Here is a 19832-nt window from a genome sequence, read left to right on the forward strand (position 1 = left end):
ATTCAAAAAGCCGGACACTCGGAGGGGATTTTTTCCGCCTCCTGCGCCTTCCGCCGTCCTTCCCTTCTCCCTCCCTCCTGCTCGTCACCCTTCGGGGTGGGTTTTTTTATGGGGGGGCGGCGCCTGTCCTCACGTTGTGTGATATTTTCACAGTCCGCTGCCCGGTGCCAACGGGGTTGAGGAGGAAGAGACAAAAAGTAGTTTCCCCTCCTCCTCCTCCTCCTCGTCTTCCTCCTCCTTTCTCTCGCTAATCCCGCCTCCTCCTCAGAGTTAGGAAGACTCCTTGGTGCGTCGGGGTCGTCGCGAGGCTTTTTCTTCTCTTTTCGTTTTTCTTCTTTTTAATGCCTAGAAAAGAAGCCAGAAGCCCCCCCTGATTTTTCGCTCGCCGCTCTCGCCCTTGTTTTTTACCGTGCTTGTGCATTTTAACGGCGAAAAGACGAGGGGAACAAAACCGCCGGATCCATCCATCATTGTGGGTGGTTTTAATTTTTTTCGTCTTTCTTAGTAGTTTTTTTTTAAACAACAACAAAAAAAGGAACCAGCAGCCAGTCTTCACAATGAACAAACTGTACATCGGGAACCTCAGCGAGAACGCCGTGTCCGCGGACCTGGAAAGTATCTTCAAGGACGCCAAGATCCCGGCGTCGGGGCCCTTCCTGCTCAAGGCCGGCTACGCGTTCGTGGACTGCCCGGACGAGGGCTGGGCCCTCAAGGCCATCGAGACGCTTTCAGGTGGGCCCCGCGGCCGCCGCCCCGGGTGCCCAGAGCCCCGGGTGCCCAGAGCCCCGGCCCCGCGCGGAGCGGAGCGGGCGGACGGCGTGCCGCCGGGCGAGCGCCCACCCGCGTGGGTCGGGGCGTCCTCCCACTCCGCGTCCCCTTCCCCCCCCCCCCCCCGGGCTTGGCCGGGCCGAGGGGCGCGCTGTCAGGGACGCCGGGCCCGCGCGGGAGGGCGCCCGCGGAGCCGGGGCGCGGGGCTGGGGGCGCCGCCGCCCCCGTGCGCGCTGCCACCGCGCCCTGCGCGGGCCCGGGCGCCTTCTCGCTGCTCGCTCCCGCTGGGCCCGGGGAGCCGCCTGCCCGGCGCCGGGCGTTCTCGTGGCGGCGCGTTCGCCGCGGGCCCCCAGCCGCGGGCCGTGGGAGAAAGGAGGGGAGGCCGCGGGCCGGCGCCCCGCACGGGCAGCCCCGCACTTGGCTTCCTCTCCAGCCCGTGGCGGGGGAGCGGGTGCGACCCGGCTTCCATTTTCAGCCGCGCTCGGTCCGACGAGCCCGAGGGGCGGGCAGGTGGGCGCGGGCGGCCAGGGGCCTCCGGGGTGGCGCGGGGCGCCCGGTGGGAACCTGCGCGTGGCGGCGGGGGGGGGTGTCGTTGGTGTCCCCTTTACCAACTCAGCCCTGCCGCGGGCTCCGCGCCGACCTGCACAAAAGGTTCTGCCTGGGCTGCTGGTACGTAACTTTGAGCGCTCGCTCTCTTTCCACCCGGCCGCCCCCCACCCTGTACCCCTACTCCATGCCCTTTCCAGTCCGACCCCGAAGTGTTCCCGCGGGGCCTGGGTTTGAACTTGGCTGAAAGGCCTGCACGCCGCTCCTGTAGAAAGCGGCTCTCCCCCTCCCCCATTAGCCTGATGGTTATGGGAGTGCCCAAGGAGGTGGACCACGACCATTTTGCGGGTGTTTATAGGGCTAAATGGCCAGAGGACACTGTGGTGTGGGGATGGACTGTTAGTGAAGTCGGGGGCCTGCCGCCTGCTCCCCACTCCCCACGCCTCGAACATGACCGCGCTCGCGTCCAACCCGGGAGGGGGGGTCCGCTCTCCACCCGCGTGGTGACCGGCCCCCCACTCGGCCTCCACTCCCGCCCGCCCGGGGCTGCTTAGGCTGTTGGCGACCTTTGGGCCCAGAGAGCTGACCCTCAGCTAATCGATTCCCCCCTCTTGTGTGTCCGCAGGTAAAGTAGAACTGCACGGGAAATTCGTAGAAGTTGAGCACTCGGTCCCGAAAAGGCAAAGGTGAGTTTTAGTGTGTGGATTCCTGTAGCCGTTGGGAGGAAAGACCGACTCCTTTGCCACACTGACTGCAAACCGTTCCTTTCTCTCCGGTGCATGTCCGATTACAGTGCGGTGTGGCTGTCGTAGTCCTTTCCCGTACTCGAGTGTTATGGCCGCCGTGTATGTGTGTGTGTGTGTGCGCTCAGGGGCTTCGCTGAATATAGCAGTTTCTCCAGGAAGCTCTCTGAATGTTATCGGGTAGAGCAAGCCAATTACTACCCTGGGCGAGGAAAGTGTTGAGGCACAGTGTTTGGGAATCGGTGGCATATAGCAAGCCCTGGACGACCCGAAGCTTGTTGATCCTGGGTGTGTGGCAGCTGGCCCTCTCTGGTGGAAGTGCGTTCGTGAGCCCTTGGATGCTCCTGAGAGGAGAATTTGCCTTTATACCAAGTCCTGTCTGCTCACACACACCTCCTCATCCTCCCGGCTTTAGGAACATCTGACTTTCATAACTTTACTTACCCTGTAATGTTTTGTAAATGTGCCCCTTTTTTGGTTGAACCAACCCTGTCCTCCCAACAAATTCTTCACTTGCTACACGTGCAACTTTTAAGTCATTGAAAAGACCTCGAGCCTTTTCTTGAACGAAAGTAAGGTGAAATAAGAATCATATGCACCTGCTCTGACTTAACGTTTGATTTAAAGACATAGGAACTGATCTTGTTTGCAACCAGGGAACCAACTGGGTGTTGGCTGCAGGGCTTGGGACATGAGAATGAAGTGCCTTCTAAGTTATACAGGTTTCTGCAAACACCACCTTCGTTACTGCACCTTCATTAAAGGCATTCATGCTTACAACTCGCCACCAAGAGATCTACATAGTGTTGTCTTGTGTTACCTGAAAGCGCACACACGTGCATGTGCGTGTGTCTTTACAGAATGGAGACTTTTAACTGAAAGTAGTCTGGAGAAATGGGTCTTTTCTCCAGAGCACTGTAACTCTTAACTGGAAAGGCACTGTTCCCTCCCAGTGGGTTTTGCAAGATGAGGAGGTTACTGCTCCCCCACCCCCACTCCCTACCCTGGCCAATCAACTCCAAGTTAATTTAAACCAGGGCTGTGAGTGTATCTGGTTAGGCATTGATTGATTTTGTGTGTGTGTGCGTGCGTGCATGCGTGCGTGCGCTATGCATTTCTCTGGTGCTTCGCAGAGAGAGATGTGTGTCTGTTTCTAGGTCATAAGCTCCATTCCAGGAAAGCATTTTCACAAATCATGTTTTTGGTAAAAAACTAGTTTGGATTTTATTGGGTTTTTCTTGTCCATGTACTTAATTTTCATTAGGGTAATTGGAAAAGGGGTTCATAGGACCTGACTGATTTAGTTCTGGTTGGAGGTTTTGGGAGAGTTCAAATTACTCCATGTAGTAACATGTAATTCTTTTTGGTAAAGCTTAAAATAGAATGAGTACAGAAAAGTATCTAAATGCATCTGTTTAATAGGAATGGAAAAGTTGAGGGAGAAATCCTACCTCCCTAAAAAAGGGGTATAAAAGCATAGTCCGTGTAGTTAACCTGGGAGAAGGCCGGTGGAAGGTTATATTCATGTTCAGCAAATTCTAATTGGTTTCCTATTTAGCCAGCATATCTTAATTCTCTTAGGTTTAATAGAAAATGATAGTCTACAGCAAGTGGTTGTACTGAGAGTCTAAGTTTTATAAAGATGAACTAACTATCTTGAGCTCTTCAGCTATAAGTCACTGATTTGTGTGTCAGTGTAGCTGGCTGTCTTGCTCTCCTGCTTTTCCAAAACTTGTGAATTTCTCACCATGTGTAAGGAGTTAAATTGAAAACATTACTTGGTTATCACTTGACTGTTTTATTTTTTAACATTTTATTAGGGGCTCATACAACTCTTATCACAATCCATACATATACATACATCAATTGTATAAAGCACATCTGCACATTCCCTGCCCCAATCATTCTCAAAGCATTTGCTCTCCACTTAAGCCCTTTGCATCAGGTCTTCTTTTTTTTTTTCTCCTCTCTCCGCCTGTTTTATTCTTAAAGGCTTTGTCCAGTCTGAAAACATAACTTGTTCCTTATAACTTTTGACCAACAGGCTTCCTCCTTAGGGAAGCTCATAAGATAAATTGTTACCTGTGATAGCAAGTGTCAAAGGAAGCTTCTTCAATTCATTGACAAGGTGGATTTAGATTTCCTAGCTGAGTTTCACTAGTATTAAGATATTCTGAGTTTTAATTGTTGACATAGGCAGTCCTTTGGACTTGTGGATATCGTAACCAAACCCACTCCCTTTGAGTTTCCAAGACTAACTGTTTGCAGAAGCAGAAAGCCTCATCGTTCTCTCGAGGAGTAAGCTGGTGGTTGAGAACTGCTGGCCTTGGGGATCACAGTCCAGCACATAATCACGATGTCGCCAGGGCTCCATACTTGCCTTTTAGTATATCAGTTTACCTTCACAGTTTAACCTTTATCATAACCATGTTCACTTGCTTTTAAATAATTGAAAAGGCTTCTAGTATCTTCTTGCATTAAAGTAAGGCTAAAATAAGCACTGTATGCAGATTCCTACTCACCAACAAATTCTAAAAGCAATTCTTGTGTTCCTAAACTAGTGGTTGTATGATCTTACTAGTAAGGTAAAATGAAGGTTGAGTAGATTAGGGACAGATTTTTTTCTCTTTAAAAAGAAATTTTATTGGGGCCTCGTACAGCTCTTATCACAATCCATCCATCCATCCATCCATCCATTGTGTCAAGCACAATTTTACATTTGTTGCCATCATTGTTTTCAAAATATTTTATTTCTACTTGAGCCCTTGATATCAGCTTTTTTTTTTTTTTTTTTAAAGAAAGAGAACAACTTAGGAAATTGCTGTTTTAAAAATGATTCAAAACATAAGCCAAGCCATATTCCTTTGCTTGGGAAAACTTGGTGGAAATACAAGTTGAAAGTTTGTGTGAACTGAACCTGCAGTTGTGTTATACTTTCTCTTTCTCTGGACTGTCACTTTGCCTGGAAGGTGGAATTACCAGGACTGGGGATGGTTAATATAAAGGAGTTAAGTATGTACTCCAGTCCTTGCCAAAAAGAGCCTGCTGGACCCTGGGATGGGTTTATGTTTAGCAGGCATTGCATTCCATCCCATCATCATGTGGGCATCTGAGGCAGGTACATGTACCCACATGGTGCAGCAGCTGTCTTTATACCTGCTGTGCAAGGCATGTTGGGAACTCCATGCTGGAGAATGCTTATGGCAGCATTCCGAGATGGATGAATGGGCTTTGCAGTGACTAAAGGGGGAGCAGTCCCAGAAGGTGATTAGATGCTTGGCAGGCTGGGCTAGCTCTGACGGGAGAGTGGAGCTGGGCGGGGACCCTCTCAGGAAGGGGCATTGTTGAGTTTGGTTCTGACCAGGCTTGGCTCCTGATTACTGCAGTCTCCAGGGAATGTGGAAGGAATGTTGCTTTTCTGCATTCAGATACCCCTCAGTTGGGGAAGATTATAGCAGTACTCTGCAGATCTTGAGGTCTGCTACATCTCGAATGAAGAGAAGATTGTACTAAATAAAAAAGACAGCACAGAAAGAATTGGCTGCACTCTGAGGTATATGCTTAAAAAAATCTCAGGGTAAGAGTGAGTGTGGAAATAGTTGTGACTTTGAAAAGCTGAGCTGAGTTTGGTGGGAAGAGCTGTTGAAGTCTATGCAGCCCCTCTGACTGTGTAAGTAGCGTTGGTGTCTGTTGTGGGCGCTCTGGGCTGGGGAAGGGAGGAAGAAAGTGACTGATGCAAAGCTGAGAGGATGGTGGTGTTTGTTCCCTTTCCACTTTTCTCTTAAAATTACGAACATAATTTGTCATACTTTTTTAGATTTATTTTTCCCCTCCAGCATGGCTATTTTTCCATAAGATTTAGCTGATAAACTTGATTAGGACCTTATGTGGCTAAAAAATGCTTAAATGAAGGAGAAAAGATAGGTTCAGGTTATTTGATAATTTTTTTAGTAGAAAGGCTCCTTTAAAATAGATTGGTGCCTAAGCCCAAATGTCCTTGTTTTTGCCTCCTACAAAAAAACCAAACAGCTAATTTACATGCTTGATAGGCACATTGTATAGCTCGATGGCATGTGCAAAAACTGCTGGGGTTTGAGGTGCATCTGCCTCTTCAGTGGCTCTTTAAAGGCTAAGGGCCCTGGTGCCACAGTGGTTAAGCACTTGACTGCTGTGAGTGTTTCCCCGGGAGAAAGTTGGGTCTGTTGGTTTCCCTCCAGATTGATAGCCTTGGGAAACTCAGTGGGGCAACGCCACTCTCCTGTATCCATCTGTACGAAGAGACTCTCTGGCACCTGGTTTGGGTTGCGTTGGTTTTAAATGTTGCATTCTCATAGAGGAGGACAGGAGCTGAGGACCAGCCCTGGGTATTTCTGGTGCTGAACCGCACAGGGCTGAGTAGCGGTGCTGCTGTCCCTTGTTCCGTGGTGCGGCACAAGTGAATGGTGTGCACTGGGGCTCTTCTACATAGATTCTTGGTTCTGAGTGTTAGGCCCCTTTCATGGCCGGTGAAATTCAGGACTGCTGATGACATGGTTGTAGCCAGTTTTTTCTTGATTCCCCCTCTTTCTTTCAGTACTGTAGGTGAGAGGTATAGTTAAATATTTTTTCTGACTTTGGCTTATTTTAAAAGAAGCCCAGTGTTCCGTTGTATAGGCTACTTGACTGCCCCCTGGAAGCTAGAGGGAGGTTGTGATGGAGATCTGACATGTGCCTGGAGCCTAAGGCAGTGGGACTTGAGGGTCCTGGCTTGCCTGTTGATTCATGTGACCACTTAGCCTGCCAGATCAAGCCAAACCACCACATTATAATAAACTACAAAGGGCATTTTCTGTTTGTTTTGAGTCTTTGTCATTCTGCTGGAAGTAAATGGGCAGTCAAAGTCTAGATTTAAAATCTCTTGTTGGACTTGCAGGGCTCTGGGGCTTGCCCTTTTAAGAAACCTGGACTTCTTTTCTGTAGTATGGCAGTTGTTCTGTATTGTAGTATTGCGTTGCTTTTGCACTTGGACCTCTTGGGGTGTCATTAAGGAGGGCATGAGCTTTGTCACGCCCTGGTAAGCTTTTCACGAGTTATTCCACTGCACTTACCGTGCCATCGATGAACTGGGATTTTCGTAGTGCAGTAAAGCTGCTGAGCCACGTTCAGGTGTGCTTGTGAGGGACAGGCAGGTAGGCAGCTCTCCAGGAGTATCTGATTTGGGGAGACATGAATTATCCACTCAGTAACTCTGACCGTTGGTTTGAGCTGGGAGGAACAAGGGAGACAGAAAGTAGAGATGGTTAACAGTGCTGTTTTTGCGGAGTTCCCTGTATGCCTGGTTGCTTCTAATTCAAACTTTCTGAGTCATGGAACAGGAGGTGGCAGTGTGGTAGCAGTGACCGAAGGGTCGGATTGGTGTTCCTAATAGCATCTCTGCACCAAGTCTGATCCTTGTTTTCAGACTGCCTGGGACGGTTAGGGTTTTTCTGGAAGGCTGGTCGCAAGTATAGTTGTCATGCCCTTGGTTAGAATTGAGGGTGTAATTTATCATGGTGTGAAATTGCTGTTTGGCAAGTGCTCATTATTGGTAAGTAAACACAGTCAGAAATATTATGTGGGGTTTATTACCCTGAAGGGCAGGGGTGGGTGGGGGAGGAGTACATAGTATATAAACCGTACACAATGTAGAGAACTACCCTCAGATCATTTAGTTTGATTAAGAAAGAGTTCGAAATTAGTAGAGAAGTACTCATTGATGAATTGATGGAGGTTTAAGCTGGAATCTAAGTCAAAACCAAAACAGAATCCCTGTCATCCAGTTGGTCCCACTCCATAGCTACCCCTCAGGATTTCTGAGGCTAAATGTTCCCAGGTGCAGATAGTCTCATCTTTTCTCCATTGGAGGGGCTGGTGGGTTTGAACCACTGACCTAGCTGTTAGCAGTACATTGCTTACTGGACAGTACCACAAGGGCTCCTTGAAAGATATTTAAGTCCTTAGAATAGAATTTTGGGCTTGTCATTTAGTTCAGAGAGCTGATTTTGTTGAAATCTGGGTGTTTTGGTTATTTATGTTGGGTCCTTAGTAAGCCACTGCAATAGGGGTGATGGTTACACACCACGATGAAGGTAATTAATGTCCCTGAATTGTACGTGTGAACACATTGAGGCACCCTGGGTCAACAATAGAAACGCCACCACCACTTCGAAATTTAGTGACTCAAAACACCGCCTTATCCTGTGGGGGTGTGTGATGCTTGGTTCTGGTCCACATTGTGTTTATTGGGTTATCCACTAAGCAGGGCTAAAAGGTCTGAGTGGACTTTGCTCACATGCCTGGCACATTGGTATGTGTCCACATGGCCTTTTCCCATGTGGTACCTTACATCCAGTAGCAGCCAACCATTTAATGGTGGCTGGCTGCCGCCAATGAAGGTGAAAACAGCTTGACATAAGGTTGCTACGACCAAGGTAACAGGACTGAAGAAGATCTAGAGTTGTAGGCCAGTCCAGATTTGAAGGGTTTCAGGAATAGAGTATCTATAGCTGTCTGTAGTTGGGGAGTCTCCGGGTGAGGACTAACCACTGAGATGCTCAGCTACTAACTGAAAGATTAGATGTTTGAATCCCACCCTGAAGCACCTCAGAAGAAAGATATGACAGTCTACATCCAGAAAGCCCGTGGAGCATAGTTGTGCACATAGGATGATCAGCGTGAGTTGGAATCAACTTAACAGCAGCCCCCCCTCCTCTTTGGTATCAGTGATAGTGCTCTGTGCATGTGCAGCAAGGAGGAAATACTTGTGTCCAACGTCGTAGTTTATATACACTGGGAGGAAGGACGGTGACTTTGGCGTGCTTGGAACATCAAGTAGCTGAAAATTGCATCTAGTGCTAGACATGGGGAGCCAAACCCCACTGTATTATGCAGGCAAGAAATGATGGTATTTTCTTTAAACATGTTCTGGAAGTTTCCAAGACTGCCTTCAGGTTTGATGAGTCTCAAAAAGGTTTCCCAGGACAATTGCATAGGGCTGTACTACTGGCTGTGATGTATTACAGCAAGTGTAATTCACAGGCGGGAAAGGCACACGGAGTGATGTTAGACAACCAGGCACAGGCTTCCAAGGTCTTTCTCCAGTGAGTCACAGGACATGCTTAATGTCCCCTGTACTGACTTGTGACAACATGTGAAATGTTGCCAACCAGGGGGAGTTAGTGAAAGCCTTCTAGTGCCCAGGGTTTGGGGACTGATAGCACAGGTCCATCATTACCTGGACATGCTTCTGAAAGGAAAACAAGGGTCTAATATAAAACACTGTGCAAGCGATTTAGGCACAGTGAACCACTCTTTTTCTGTTAATGGTGTGAATCCTCCCCAAATCTAAGCTATCGGATTCCCCTTGGAGTTCAACGGATAAGCATGTCTTGAAAAGGGCAGCAGTGAGCCACAAAGCTAATTTTTTTCTGCACAGTAAGTGGTCAGCCTCTGCATATTTTTAAGGAAGAGCCAATGACATTGGTTGTGTTAGAGGAAAGAGGAGAAGTAGGAGAAGAGTTGAGGATCATGACAGGTTTTGGGGCAGAAGAAGCGGGTGGGAGGTGGCGCTATGGAAAAGTATTAAGAGAGGAGCAAGCTCATAGATGGATATTGAGAGCTTTGTGTTTGGGCATATTATGTTTCCAATGCTTGCTAGACATTTAAATGAAGTTGAGTGAACAGTTATATATTTCAGCCCAGCGCTCTGGGGAAGGTAGATGGTATAAATTATAGCTTCATTAGCTTATGGTATTTGAAACTGTAGAATCGGACAAGATGAGCCTGGGACTCTCAGGAGAAAGGAGGAAGTCATTGAGGTAGAAGAAAGCAAGTACTCAAACCATTTCTGAGAGATAGGAGGAGAAAGACTGTAGAGAATCTTGTAGTCATCTGCGCAAAACACTGAGAGCTGCAAATCAGGTAGATGAGTGAGTGGGAGAGGTGCGTCTCACCCTTCTGGCACTGCTGATTATACATAGAGAGTGATCTAACCATTTTGATAGTATCCTGGGATACAAATTTGCTCGTAAATTTTATTATCAAGACCCATTTATTTAGAAATACAACTTCTCTTCGAGAATTCATTTATTTTTATAGACCTTGGTTAATTTTAAATTTTTCTAGTAACATCTGTGAGCACTTTTCAGGTTTTTTAACCTATGGGGTAGACATTACCTGCTGGTCTGCTAACTGAAAGTCCAGCAGTTAGAAACCTTCACCTGCTCCGAAGGAGAAAGATGGGCTTTTTACTCCCATAAAAAGTTGCAGTCAGAAACTCACGGAGGCAGTTCCACCCTGTCTCTGTTTTTAACAATAAGGCACTTCATCCACACATCATACAATTCAATAATTCAGTCATTGTCAAGAAAAGTTGTACAATTATTACCACAGCAAGTCTAGAATATTTTCTTCTTGTATTGTTATTCACATAATTACAATTTTTTTAAATTGTGGGAAAACATTCTCCAATTCCACAACTTCTACATGTATAATTTACTGCCATTGATTATATTCTTCGTGTTGTACAACCATTATTGATATTCCCACCCTAGCTTTTAGGGTTGCAATGGATTGGAATCCCATCAATGGCAGGAAGTCTGGCTTTCCTGAGAGTGAGAAGAGTCTCGTAGGTAGACCCATCGCCTCATCACACAGGTGACCTGCCCTCTGGCATCTGCTTTCCTATGTCCAGTGACTGTGCTCCCTCTCTTACAAGACAGCCTGCCCTGCTTTTTGCAAACATTGAGTCAATGCTCCTAACACGGTTAGTATTTGAGAACGTCTCTGAATCTTAGATTCCAATATAGTACAGACTCACTCTGAGTCTCTTGAATGTGGTGTCTGAATTCTTGATCTGACAAGCAGAGGTTGAAACTATTGGCCAAAACATTGATATGTTTTATGGTCTAGGTTTAAAATACTTGAATAATAATTTTTGTGGGATGCTGCTATAAATTAAAGTTCTTCCACTTTTCTAATAGAACTTTTGCTGTGAGGAATTTAAGAAACCTATTGGAATTTTTTCCAAAATTTCCTCATTTGTAAAGTATGTTCCTCCCCAAGTTGGGAATCTTCTTTCACCACACAGTAGTCAACAAAATTAAGTTATATGTTAGGTCAGGTGCTTTTGAGGTAGATGAATTGGTCTGAATAGCTTCTTCTAAGACCGTTGTTGTGTGCTCAAGGCCTTTGATCAATACAATTCTGTATTTTCAGAATGTACTAAACCACAAATAGGACAGGCAAAGTAACACTGAAGTAGCACAATTGATTTTTAAGTGGCATTTCTCCCTAGTCCTGGGAGAAGTTACTTGCCCAAGGCCCTGCAGGTGAGGAGCAGGAACATTTCCAGGGCCTGTGGCTCTGCCCTGCCTTCATCCCTTCCATTTAAGTTGTTCAAATCCTCAAAGGAGCTTACCCAGCAGTCCAGTTGTGTTGGCATTTGCAAGTCAGCAGGGATGACCTGTTTTTGCCTTTTCTGAAGTATAGCAATCTTGTTTGGCTTCTTCTGTGGGCTGTTATATTATCTCCCTTTTAGTAAAAAGACGACGGGTAGATAGTCTTGGGCCTCCTGTAGAATCAAAACATCCAGGCACCCTCCTGTCTTAGGAGTACAAGATTATTCATTTATGTTGCTTTAGTGCACTTTAAAAGCAGTTTTACCTAAAATCAATGGTGGAGAAGTCTGGGGCAGCTAAAGGAGAGATGATGGTAGGAGAGAAGGCTTGGAAATGGAGGTGGCCATCCTTTTGTCTCATGCCTTCTTTTTCCCCAGTTATTTTATTAGGGGCTCATACAACTCTTATCACAATCCATACATACACCAGTTGTGTAAAGCACATTTGTACATTCATTGCCCTCATCATTCTCAAAACATTTGCTCTCCACTTATGTCTCATGCCTTTTGTATGTTACTTTTGTATGTTACTCATGCCTTTTGTATGTTACTTTGATTGCAAAAGAGGGAAGGAGGGGTATCCAAAGTAGAACCCTACTCTGCCTGTCTCTCCCAGCTTGTTACAAAGCTGGCTGTAGCGCTCTGGCCAGCAGAAGGAAGTCTCTTCACTGTGGGGTACTGTTGAAGATCGGGGCAGAGTAGGAGGGCGAAATTGTGCAGAAATCTTTTGATTAGGAGTGCTGATCCTTGTTGACCTGAAAGGCATCTGAGCAATTCCTGGGTTAGGATTGTCTGATTAAGGACAGCTCCGATTTGCCCTTGAATGATAAGCACGGGTCTCTGATAGGACTGGGCTGACCTTTGCTCTAACGGTCACTCTCACCTTCAATTGCTTTTACATCATTGGAAAGCCTTTTCTTGGACTAATGTAAGGTGACGAAGTAAGAACCATGCACAGCTTTCCTCCAAAAACTCAGTGGCATCGATTTGATTCCAGCTTATCATGACTCCACCACACAAGTCGAGTCCTGGTAGCACAGTAGGTTGCGTGTAGGGCTGCTAACTGACCAGTCAGCAGTGCAAAACCACGAGCTGCTCCCCAGGCAAAGGAAGAGCATGTCTACTCATGTAGAGAGTTACAGTCTGGACTCTCGGGCAGTTTTACCTTTTCTGATAGGGTCTCGATAAGTCAGAATTGACTTGACGGTGAGATTTTTTTTTTCCTGACTAGGGCAAACCTTTTTGGGTTTCTGAGACTACAAATCTTTCTGGGAGTAGAAAGCCTCTTTTTGCCCACTCCTGAGTGGCTGGTGGATTTGAACTGCTGACTTGTTAGCTGCTTAATGCCTATCAAACACCACCATGGCTACTGACCTACACATTTGACTTAAGGACACACCTGTAGGAACAGATCTCATTCCCAGAAGGAGACTGCCAGGAGACTGGACCATGAGATCTTAGACCGGTGTCTAAGATCTTAGAGTCCCAGAACCACTTGCTAAATTGTTGGTACTCATTGCAGTCCAGTTGATTCTAGAGGAGAGGGTAGGACTTGGCAGGTGGTAACATTTTTACAGAAGCAGACTGCCACATCTGCCTCCCCTGGAGTGGCTGGTGGGTTCAAGCCACACTTGGTGGTGTAGCTAGCAGCTGAACCCCGAGGGCAGGAGGACTTGGAGGCCTGGGAGGTTAGAGTGGAAGTGACAGCGCAGGGTCTTGTCCCTTGGCTGCTGTTTTATGTTCCCCTTCAGATTCAGAGGCAAAGGCTGACCCTGGAGGTTAGATTTGGTGGTGATAGCAGAAATATGGAAAATGAACTTCTTTGAGGACATGGACTTATTTAAGTAGAAGCCTGCAAGTGGGACCTTTTGGTTTTATTTTCAATTATGATCAAGTTTTAGGCTCTTTTTTATTTAAGTGTAACCTAGATACAATGGAGTGTATAAATATTAAGTGAACAGGTTGAATTCTTACATATGTCTACAAACTGAAAGCACAGGAAGTAAAATGTGAATATACGTCTTTTACAATGTTTTCATCGTCACGGTACTTTGTGGCTATCCCACTTGGTGACTTGTTGTGTTTTTTCCCAAAAATTCTTCTGTGCTTGTATCCACACTTCTTTCCCCCCACATTTTAAAATATAAAATCATGTTTATTTTGTGCTTTTGCTAAAGACACATCCTAAAGAATCTTCAGCACGGGTGCAGCTGGCATGTTTTTGTTTTAAGTTCACTCTTGTGTTGTTCAGCATGGCTGCGCAATAGTTTTAAACATTGTTTTCATAATGCTTTTACTCAGCATAAACCCAAAACCAGACTCGCGGACTCACAGCCACCACCTGTGGGTTTCCGAGACGGTAACTGTGGAGAGAAAGCGCAGTCTTTCTCCTGAGGAGCGGTTGGTGGTTTCAAACTTATGGCCATACAGGTCGCAACCCAATATTGTAACCTCAACACCACCAGGGCTCCTGACTCAAAACATGTATATGTGTATACTCCTATGTCTGTCATTGGACCCTTCATTGGGTATTTTTGCAAGGTAAACTCTTAGACCAAGACTAATGGCCAAGGACGATGCACACTTAAATTTGAGAGTGCTCTCCAGACACTTGCACGATTGGTCATATTATGACAACGGAGCTTTTGCCTTGCAGAGTGCAGTGAGGTAGTTTGGTTAAGAACTGTAGTTTTAACCATGGAGGAGAATCTTCTTCCTTACCATGGATGCTATAGAAATTCTGACAAAGCTTGCCCATTTAATTTGTGTTCCTGTATCTAAAAATTAAGTCAAAAGCTGTAAAATTAAGCTCTGATAATTCAGAAACTAAAATACTTAACTCCATGTTCACCCATACTGACCAGTACCCATCGTCATTGAGTCACTTCTGACTAATGACAACCCCATCTACGCGGGGGCTTCAGAAAGTTGCCCTCAGTTCTCCAAGCCCACAAATGTGTAGCCCCCTTCACATGTCAGTCGGACTATGTACCATGGAGTTTGCGGTAGTGGCCCTTTGACCCTTTCTACCCAGGCTTCTCGGGGTCGACTTAGACTGCCAGCCATTCGGTGAGCAGCCAACCGTGGTCGTCACTTTGGTTGGTTTCTTGTGGTGTCAACCTTATCCTACATTACATTTGAGGAGGCTTCTGAGTGGCAGCTTCCAAAGGAAGTGCTGCTCAGCTCGTCTGGTCACCGGGCCGAGGGCAGTCGGGGAGAGAACATATGTGGAAGAGAACCTGTGATGCTTTTAAAATCATCGTGGAAGTGACCGAATTGACCCAGTGTCTCCTTTATAAGAGTCTGCTGGTTTCGTAGAAATAGTGGAGAATCGTCTTGCTTTTCCTTTGGAGCGGAGGGCTAAGTGTGGTTGAAAATTCTTCTCACAATTTTTCTGCTTGTTTCTGTACTTTGGGATTTCAGAAACGAATCCATTCCCTATGGCTTCCCCGTTAACCAACGAGGTTTGAGCACCATGCTCATAGTTGGTTCCACGCAAGGCTTCAGAATATGATGCTTCTTTTGAAGAAAAGCCTGTGGGGTCACAGTAGTGTTTGCTTTTGTTTCAGCGCCTGAGTGATGTTATTTTTATTTTCATCAGTAATGGTGGCTTGCTGTGGCAGTGATCTTAAATGTGGGTTAATGTCTTTGCAGGTAAAAAGAAGTTCCATATGTCATGGGGTGTATGTGGGCTGCCCCAGAAACAAGGGAAGAAGGGGGTGCTGCCTAGGCTGGGTGTAGGAGATAGATTCAGTCTGAGGGACATGAAGGCAAGCGGAGGCTTGCCTTGCGCAGTAGAGATTGGAAAGGCAGGGCAGGGAGAGCCGAAGCTGCAAGTGGGAACTATATTGGGGGGTGTGCATCAACGACCAGCTGGGATTAGGAGGCTCACATGGGGGGTGGGATGCTGGTCAAGCTTCCCTTCAGGGGTGGCGAGAGCAGCGTGGGTTTCTGATGTGGTAGCTGACTGTATTATTCACATTCTTTGTGTGTGTCACCGTAGGGGCTCAGCCAGTTGATGCTCTGTAGCAGATGGTTATTTGGGATTATTGTGTAAGACTTTGCTGCCACTTTGATTTAGCTTAATTTGGGGACCTGCTCACCAGAGATCCTGTTGAACCACGTTTTGCCGCTTCCCTGGCTTCTGGGAACCACTGTGTCACCCAATATTTCATGGGGGTCACAGGCCCTCTTGGGTATCCTCTGTCCGACGATCAGGATAAAAACAAGTGTTCTACACGGTTGACTGAGCCCATGTTGCTTTTAAAACTAGCTGTAGCACACACAGTGACCTCAGAATAATCATTCAAGCTTCTAGTATTTGATTTGTGGTTGTGAAAGTAATCCCAAATAATGTAGTGATTACTTGGACAAAGAATGTGATAGGTACTGATATGTGCCTATATAATGGTCTTCAAAAAGTTCGTGGAAAAATGGAATTAAAAAATAATAGAATCTTTCCATGCATCTTTTTTTTTTTTTCATTTTATTGGAGGCTCATACAACTCATCTTTATCCATCCATCCATCCATTGTGTCAAGCCCATTTGTACCTTTGTGGCCATCACCATTCTCAAAACTTGTTCTTTCTACTTGAGCCCTTGGTATCAGTTCCTCTCTTTTCCCCTCCTTCCCTCACTCTCTCCCTCACACTCTCCCTCTACCTCTCCCTCACTCTCTCCCTGAATCTTCTGAGTGCTCTGCTGAGTGCAGTGAGGAGCCCCTGGGAATCCTTGCTTACTCTGATCTTGAACAAACGGATTAAACACTCTGAGCTGGGAGTTTATTCTCTTGAAAGTGGGCGCAATAAAATCTACAGGCTTGTTGATAATGAATGGTATTTATGCCGAACTTCTTGGGGGTATCTGACATTTAGTAGTACTGTATGCTTCTAGGTATGTGTACTTGGTTTGCCGGTGGGCACTGGGAAATAGGGTTGGAAGGGGGACTACTGTGTAATTCATTGGTTTGTGGATTTCATGTGTATAGATACATAAGACTGTTGCTTATCTTTTTGGAGAGTATGGGAGTGCCTTGTTGAGTAAATTAAATGAGTACTTTATGTTTAGATGCTTTGGATTAGAATCCCTGAAATGTCTCTAGTTGTGAAGTTATCTTCAGCAGTAGAGATCATAATTTAAGGGAACTAATGCATTAGGAGATAAAGAACTCCTGTTAATTTAATTTCAAAGAACTGGACAACATAGTACAAAAGTAATACTTCAGAAAAATCAACCTATACAGGATGAGAGACCTGATCTTAGGACTTTATTAGAGCAATACCACTGTCTCCAGCAACCCCAGCCTACCTTCTCTCAGATTGGGAAAACCAAACAAGTGAATATCCGGTGTTCCCAAGAATGTGGAGGACTGGATGCTCAAATTGCCAGAGACTGGCTAAGTAGACTTGACATACCATTTGGGCAGTATCTGTTAGAACTTGAAATGTGAGTGTTCTTAAGGCTCATGCAAGCATGGTGGATAACCCATTCCTTATGGTTTTGTGGCGTCTGTAAACAGTTTTAAACTGAAATCGTGTAAAAGCTCTAAATCACCAGGTTTTACTTTGCTGCCATTGAGTAAATTCTGACTCTTAGTGAACTGTATAGGAGAAGGTAGAACTGTCCCCGTGGGTTTCTGAGACTATAAATAAATCTATATGGGAACAGAGACCCTCATCTTTCTACTGTGGAGCAGCTAGTGTTTTGAACTTCTAACCTTGTGGTTTGCAACCCAGCTAATAACCCACTATACACCTTGGCAAAGAGGCATTTAAGTTGTCTTAGGCCCGCTGGGCTATATTGCATAGTGACCCCATGTGATAGAGTAGAAAACTGCTGCTTCACACGGTTTCCTATGTGATGTATCTGGATTTCCTGTGAATTAGGTGGGGGTGGTTTACATTCTAATTCAATTTTGTGTTCAACTTAAACCCCTGTTGTGGAATACTGTCCTCCACTTAAGCCCCGCTTTAATAGCTGTCCATCCTCTGGTCTGCTGCTTCATCTACCCTCCCTCACCACCCCCGGTCACCATCAGCGTCTTGTTTTCTTTATAACAGGGTCTCATACAATAGTTGCCTTTTGTATTTGACCAGCATAATGTTCTCCAGGTTCATGCATGGCCACGAGGTGCTTTGTAGTTTCATCATCTCTCTTCAGTGATGTGTAGTATTCCGTTGTGTGTATACCCCATAGTTTCTCTGCCCATTCTTCTCCTGATAGGCAGTTAGATTGTTTCCGTCTTTTTGCTGTTGTTAGTAGAAGGAGCTGCAAGGAGCAAGGATGTGAATTAGGCCGTAATCTGTACAGGAGCAGGTCATCAGGTCTTGTCTTTCTCCCAGTGACTGGTGGGTTTGAACTCACTGAATTTTCAGTTAGTAGCCAAGTGCTTAAACGTGCCTCGAGGGCTCCTTTAAAATACAGCATAAGTGTCTCCCAAATTGAACAAGAAAAACTTTGGGAGATCTTTAATGCGAGTTTTTCCCCCCCAGAATTTTGAGACTACAAGGAATGGCAGGTCATTTCTAAGAAGATAAGGCCTTGCCTGTTAGTGGATAAACCTTTTTTAGGTTTCATTATATTATACACCACTTTTTAGCAGATTTTTACCCTGATATGGAGTACTGATGGTGTAGTGGGTATACTTGCTGCCTGCTAACCACAGGTCAGCAGTTTGAAACCACCAGCTGCCCTGTGAGAGAAAGATGAGGCTTTCTTATTCCTGTAGAGAGTTACAATCTCGGAAACCCACAGGGGGCAGTTCTGCCCTGTCCCATAGATAGGGTCATAGTCGGAGCTATGAGTCAGCTTCGACTTGATGGCAGTAAGTTTTGTTTTGACCCTGATAATCTGGCACTAGTGCCATTGTTGAGCAAAGAAAATCCCATGGTCTGGTCTGGACTGTCCTGATTTTTCAAGATGGGAAATATATGAGAAGAGAAGTTATCTTCTTCCCCTTTTAAAAAATATTAAAAGCACTTTGAAGTAGGGAGTGTCAAATAATTTATACCTTTTTTGTGCCACTTAACTTCCAGTTGAGCAGCATCCAGTGCTTCTATGTCTTTGATCCTATAAGAATTTTCTTGTTGTTTTTAAGGGAAAGCAGTGTTCTTATTTATTTCTCCCCAGTGGTTTTAAGAATTCCTGGTCATGCTGTTGAGTAAGCATTAGACTGCTAACTGCAAGGTTGGCGGTTCAGACACCTTGGAAGAAAGATGAGGCTCTCTGCTCCAGTGAAGCTTTATAGGCTCAGAAACTATATAGAATGGTGATTCTCAACCTTCCTAATGCCATGACCCTTTACTGCAATTCATGTTGTGGTGACCCCCAACCATAAAGTTATTTCTGTTGCTACTTCATAACTAATTTTGCTACTGTTACGAATCGGGGGACCCACGGGTTGAGAACCGCGGATACAGAGTCACCATGAGTCACAACCTACTCACTGGCACTGGATTTGATTTGTTTTTGTGGTTTTTTTGTGTGTGTGGCACTGTGGACTAGGCATTGGGCTGCTAACTACAAGGTCAATGGTTCAAACCCTGCCACTGCTTCACGGGTAAAAATGAGCCTATTTGTAAAGATTTGCAGTCTGGGAAACCTAAGCAGGGTCACTCTCAGTGGATGGCACTGGGTTTGGTTTTGGGGAAATGGAGATTGGATCAGCATTGGACTGATGAATGCAAGGTGAGTTGTTTAAACCTGCCTTCTGCTTGGAGGGAGAAAGATGAGGCTGGCTGCTTGCATAAAGATTGAACTTTGGAAACCTTAAGGAGCACTTCTACTCTGGCGTGTAAGATTGCTATCAGTCAGAACTGACTCCATGGTAGTAGGTTTTAATGATTGTAAAGACTCTGCCAGAACCGTACAGGGTTACGCCTCCTGCCCCCCTACATCCACTTTGCAGAGCAGTGTGCAGCCTTTTACTCCTGGGGCAGGGCAGTACCTTCTGCAGCTCCTCTGTTCTTGTTCCCAGCTTGGTGGGTCTGGTGCTGGACCTCTTGGCCTACCAGCTCTGCACATGATCAGGAAATTGTTATGTCAACAGGGTGGGGGTTGCCACCTCACAGGGTACCCAGACACCTGGTCCCCTCAGCTTCTTTGCTCTGCCCCCATATGCTCCAAGTCCCCATGCAGCTGCTGTCACAGCCTCCTCCTCTCCATATCCACCACCCTTCACAAGCTTTCCCTCCTGTGTCCCGTGGACATGCCTCTTGGGCTTAGTCCCTTTGACTTTCATAAGGTTTCAATATCATAGACTTTGTTGCAATTTAACTAGGAAGTATATATATGGGGACTAGTGTATATAGTAACGGTATTTGAAGATCGTCCTAATCACAAATGTCTTATTTCACAGAAT

The 19832-nt window shown here is 45.9% G+C and overlaps 1 protein-coding gene across 3 annotated transcripts in view; it reads left to right on the forward strand.

The window, feature by feature from the left end:
- The first annotated feature begins 557 nt into the window (after window positions 1–557).
- Window positions 558–19832, forward strand: part of IGF2BP3 (insulin like growth factor 2 mRNA binding protein 3) — a 129876-nt gene continuing 110601 nt past the window's right edge. For all 3 annotated transcript variants that reach the window (XM_075558296.1, XM_075558297.1, XM_075558298.1), the window contains exons 1-2: window positions 558–732; window positions 1940–2000. In XM_075558296.1, the coding sequence (XP_075414411.1) occupies window positions 558–732; window positions 1940–2000 (236 nt within the window). The remainder of the gene's footprint in view (window positions 733–1939; window positions 2001–19832) is intronic.

The sequence above is a fragment of the Tenrec ecaudatus genome, chromosome 9 (genome assembly GCF_050624435.1).
Source record: "Tenrec ecaudatus isolate mTenEca1 chromosome 9, mTenEca1.hap1, whole genome shotgun sequence".
Classification (NCBI taxonomy): Eukaryota; Metazoa; Chordata; class Mammalia; order Afrosoricida; family Tenrecidae; genus Tenrec; species Tenrec ecaudatus.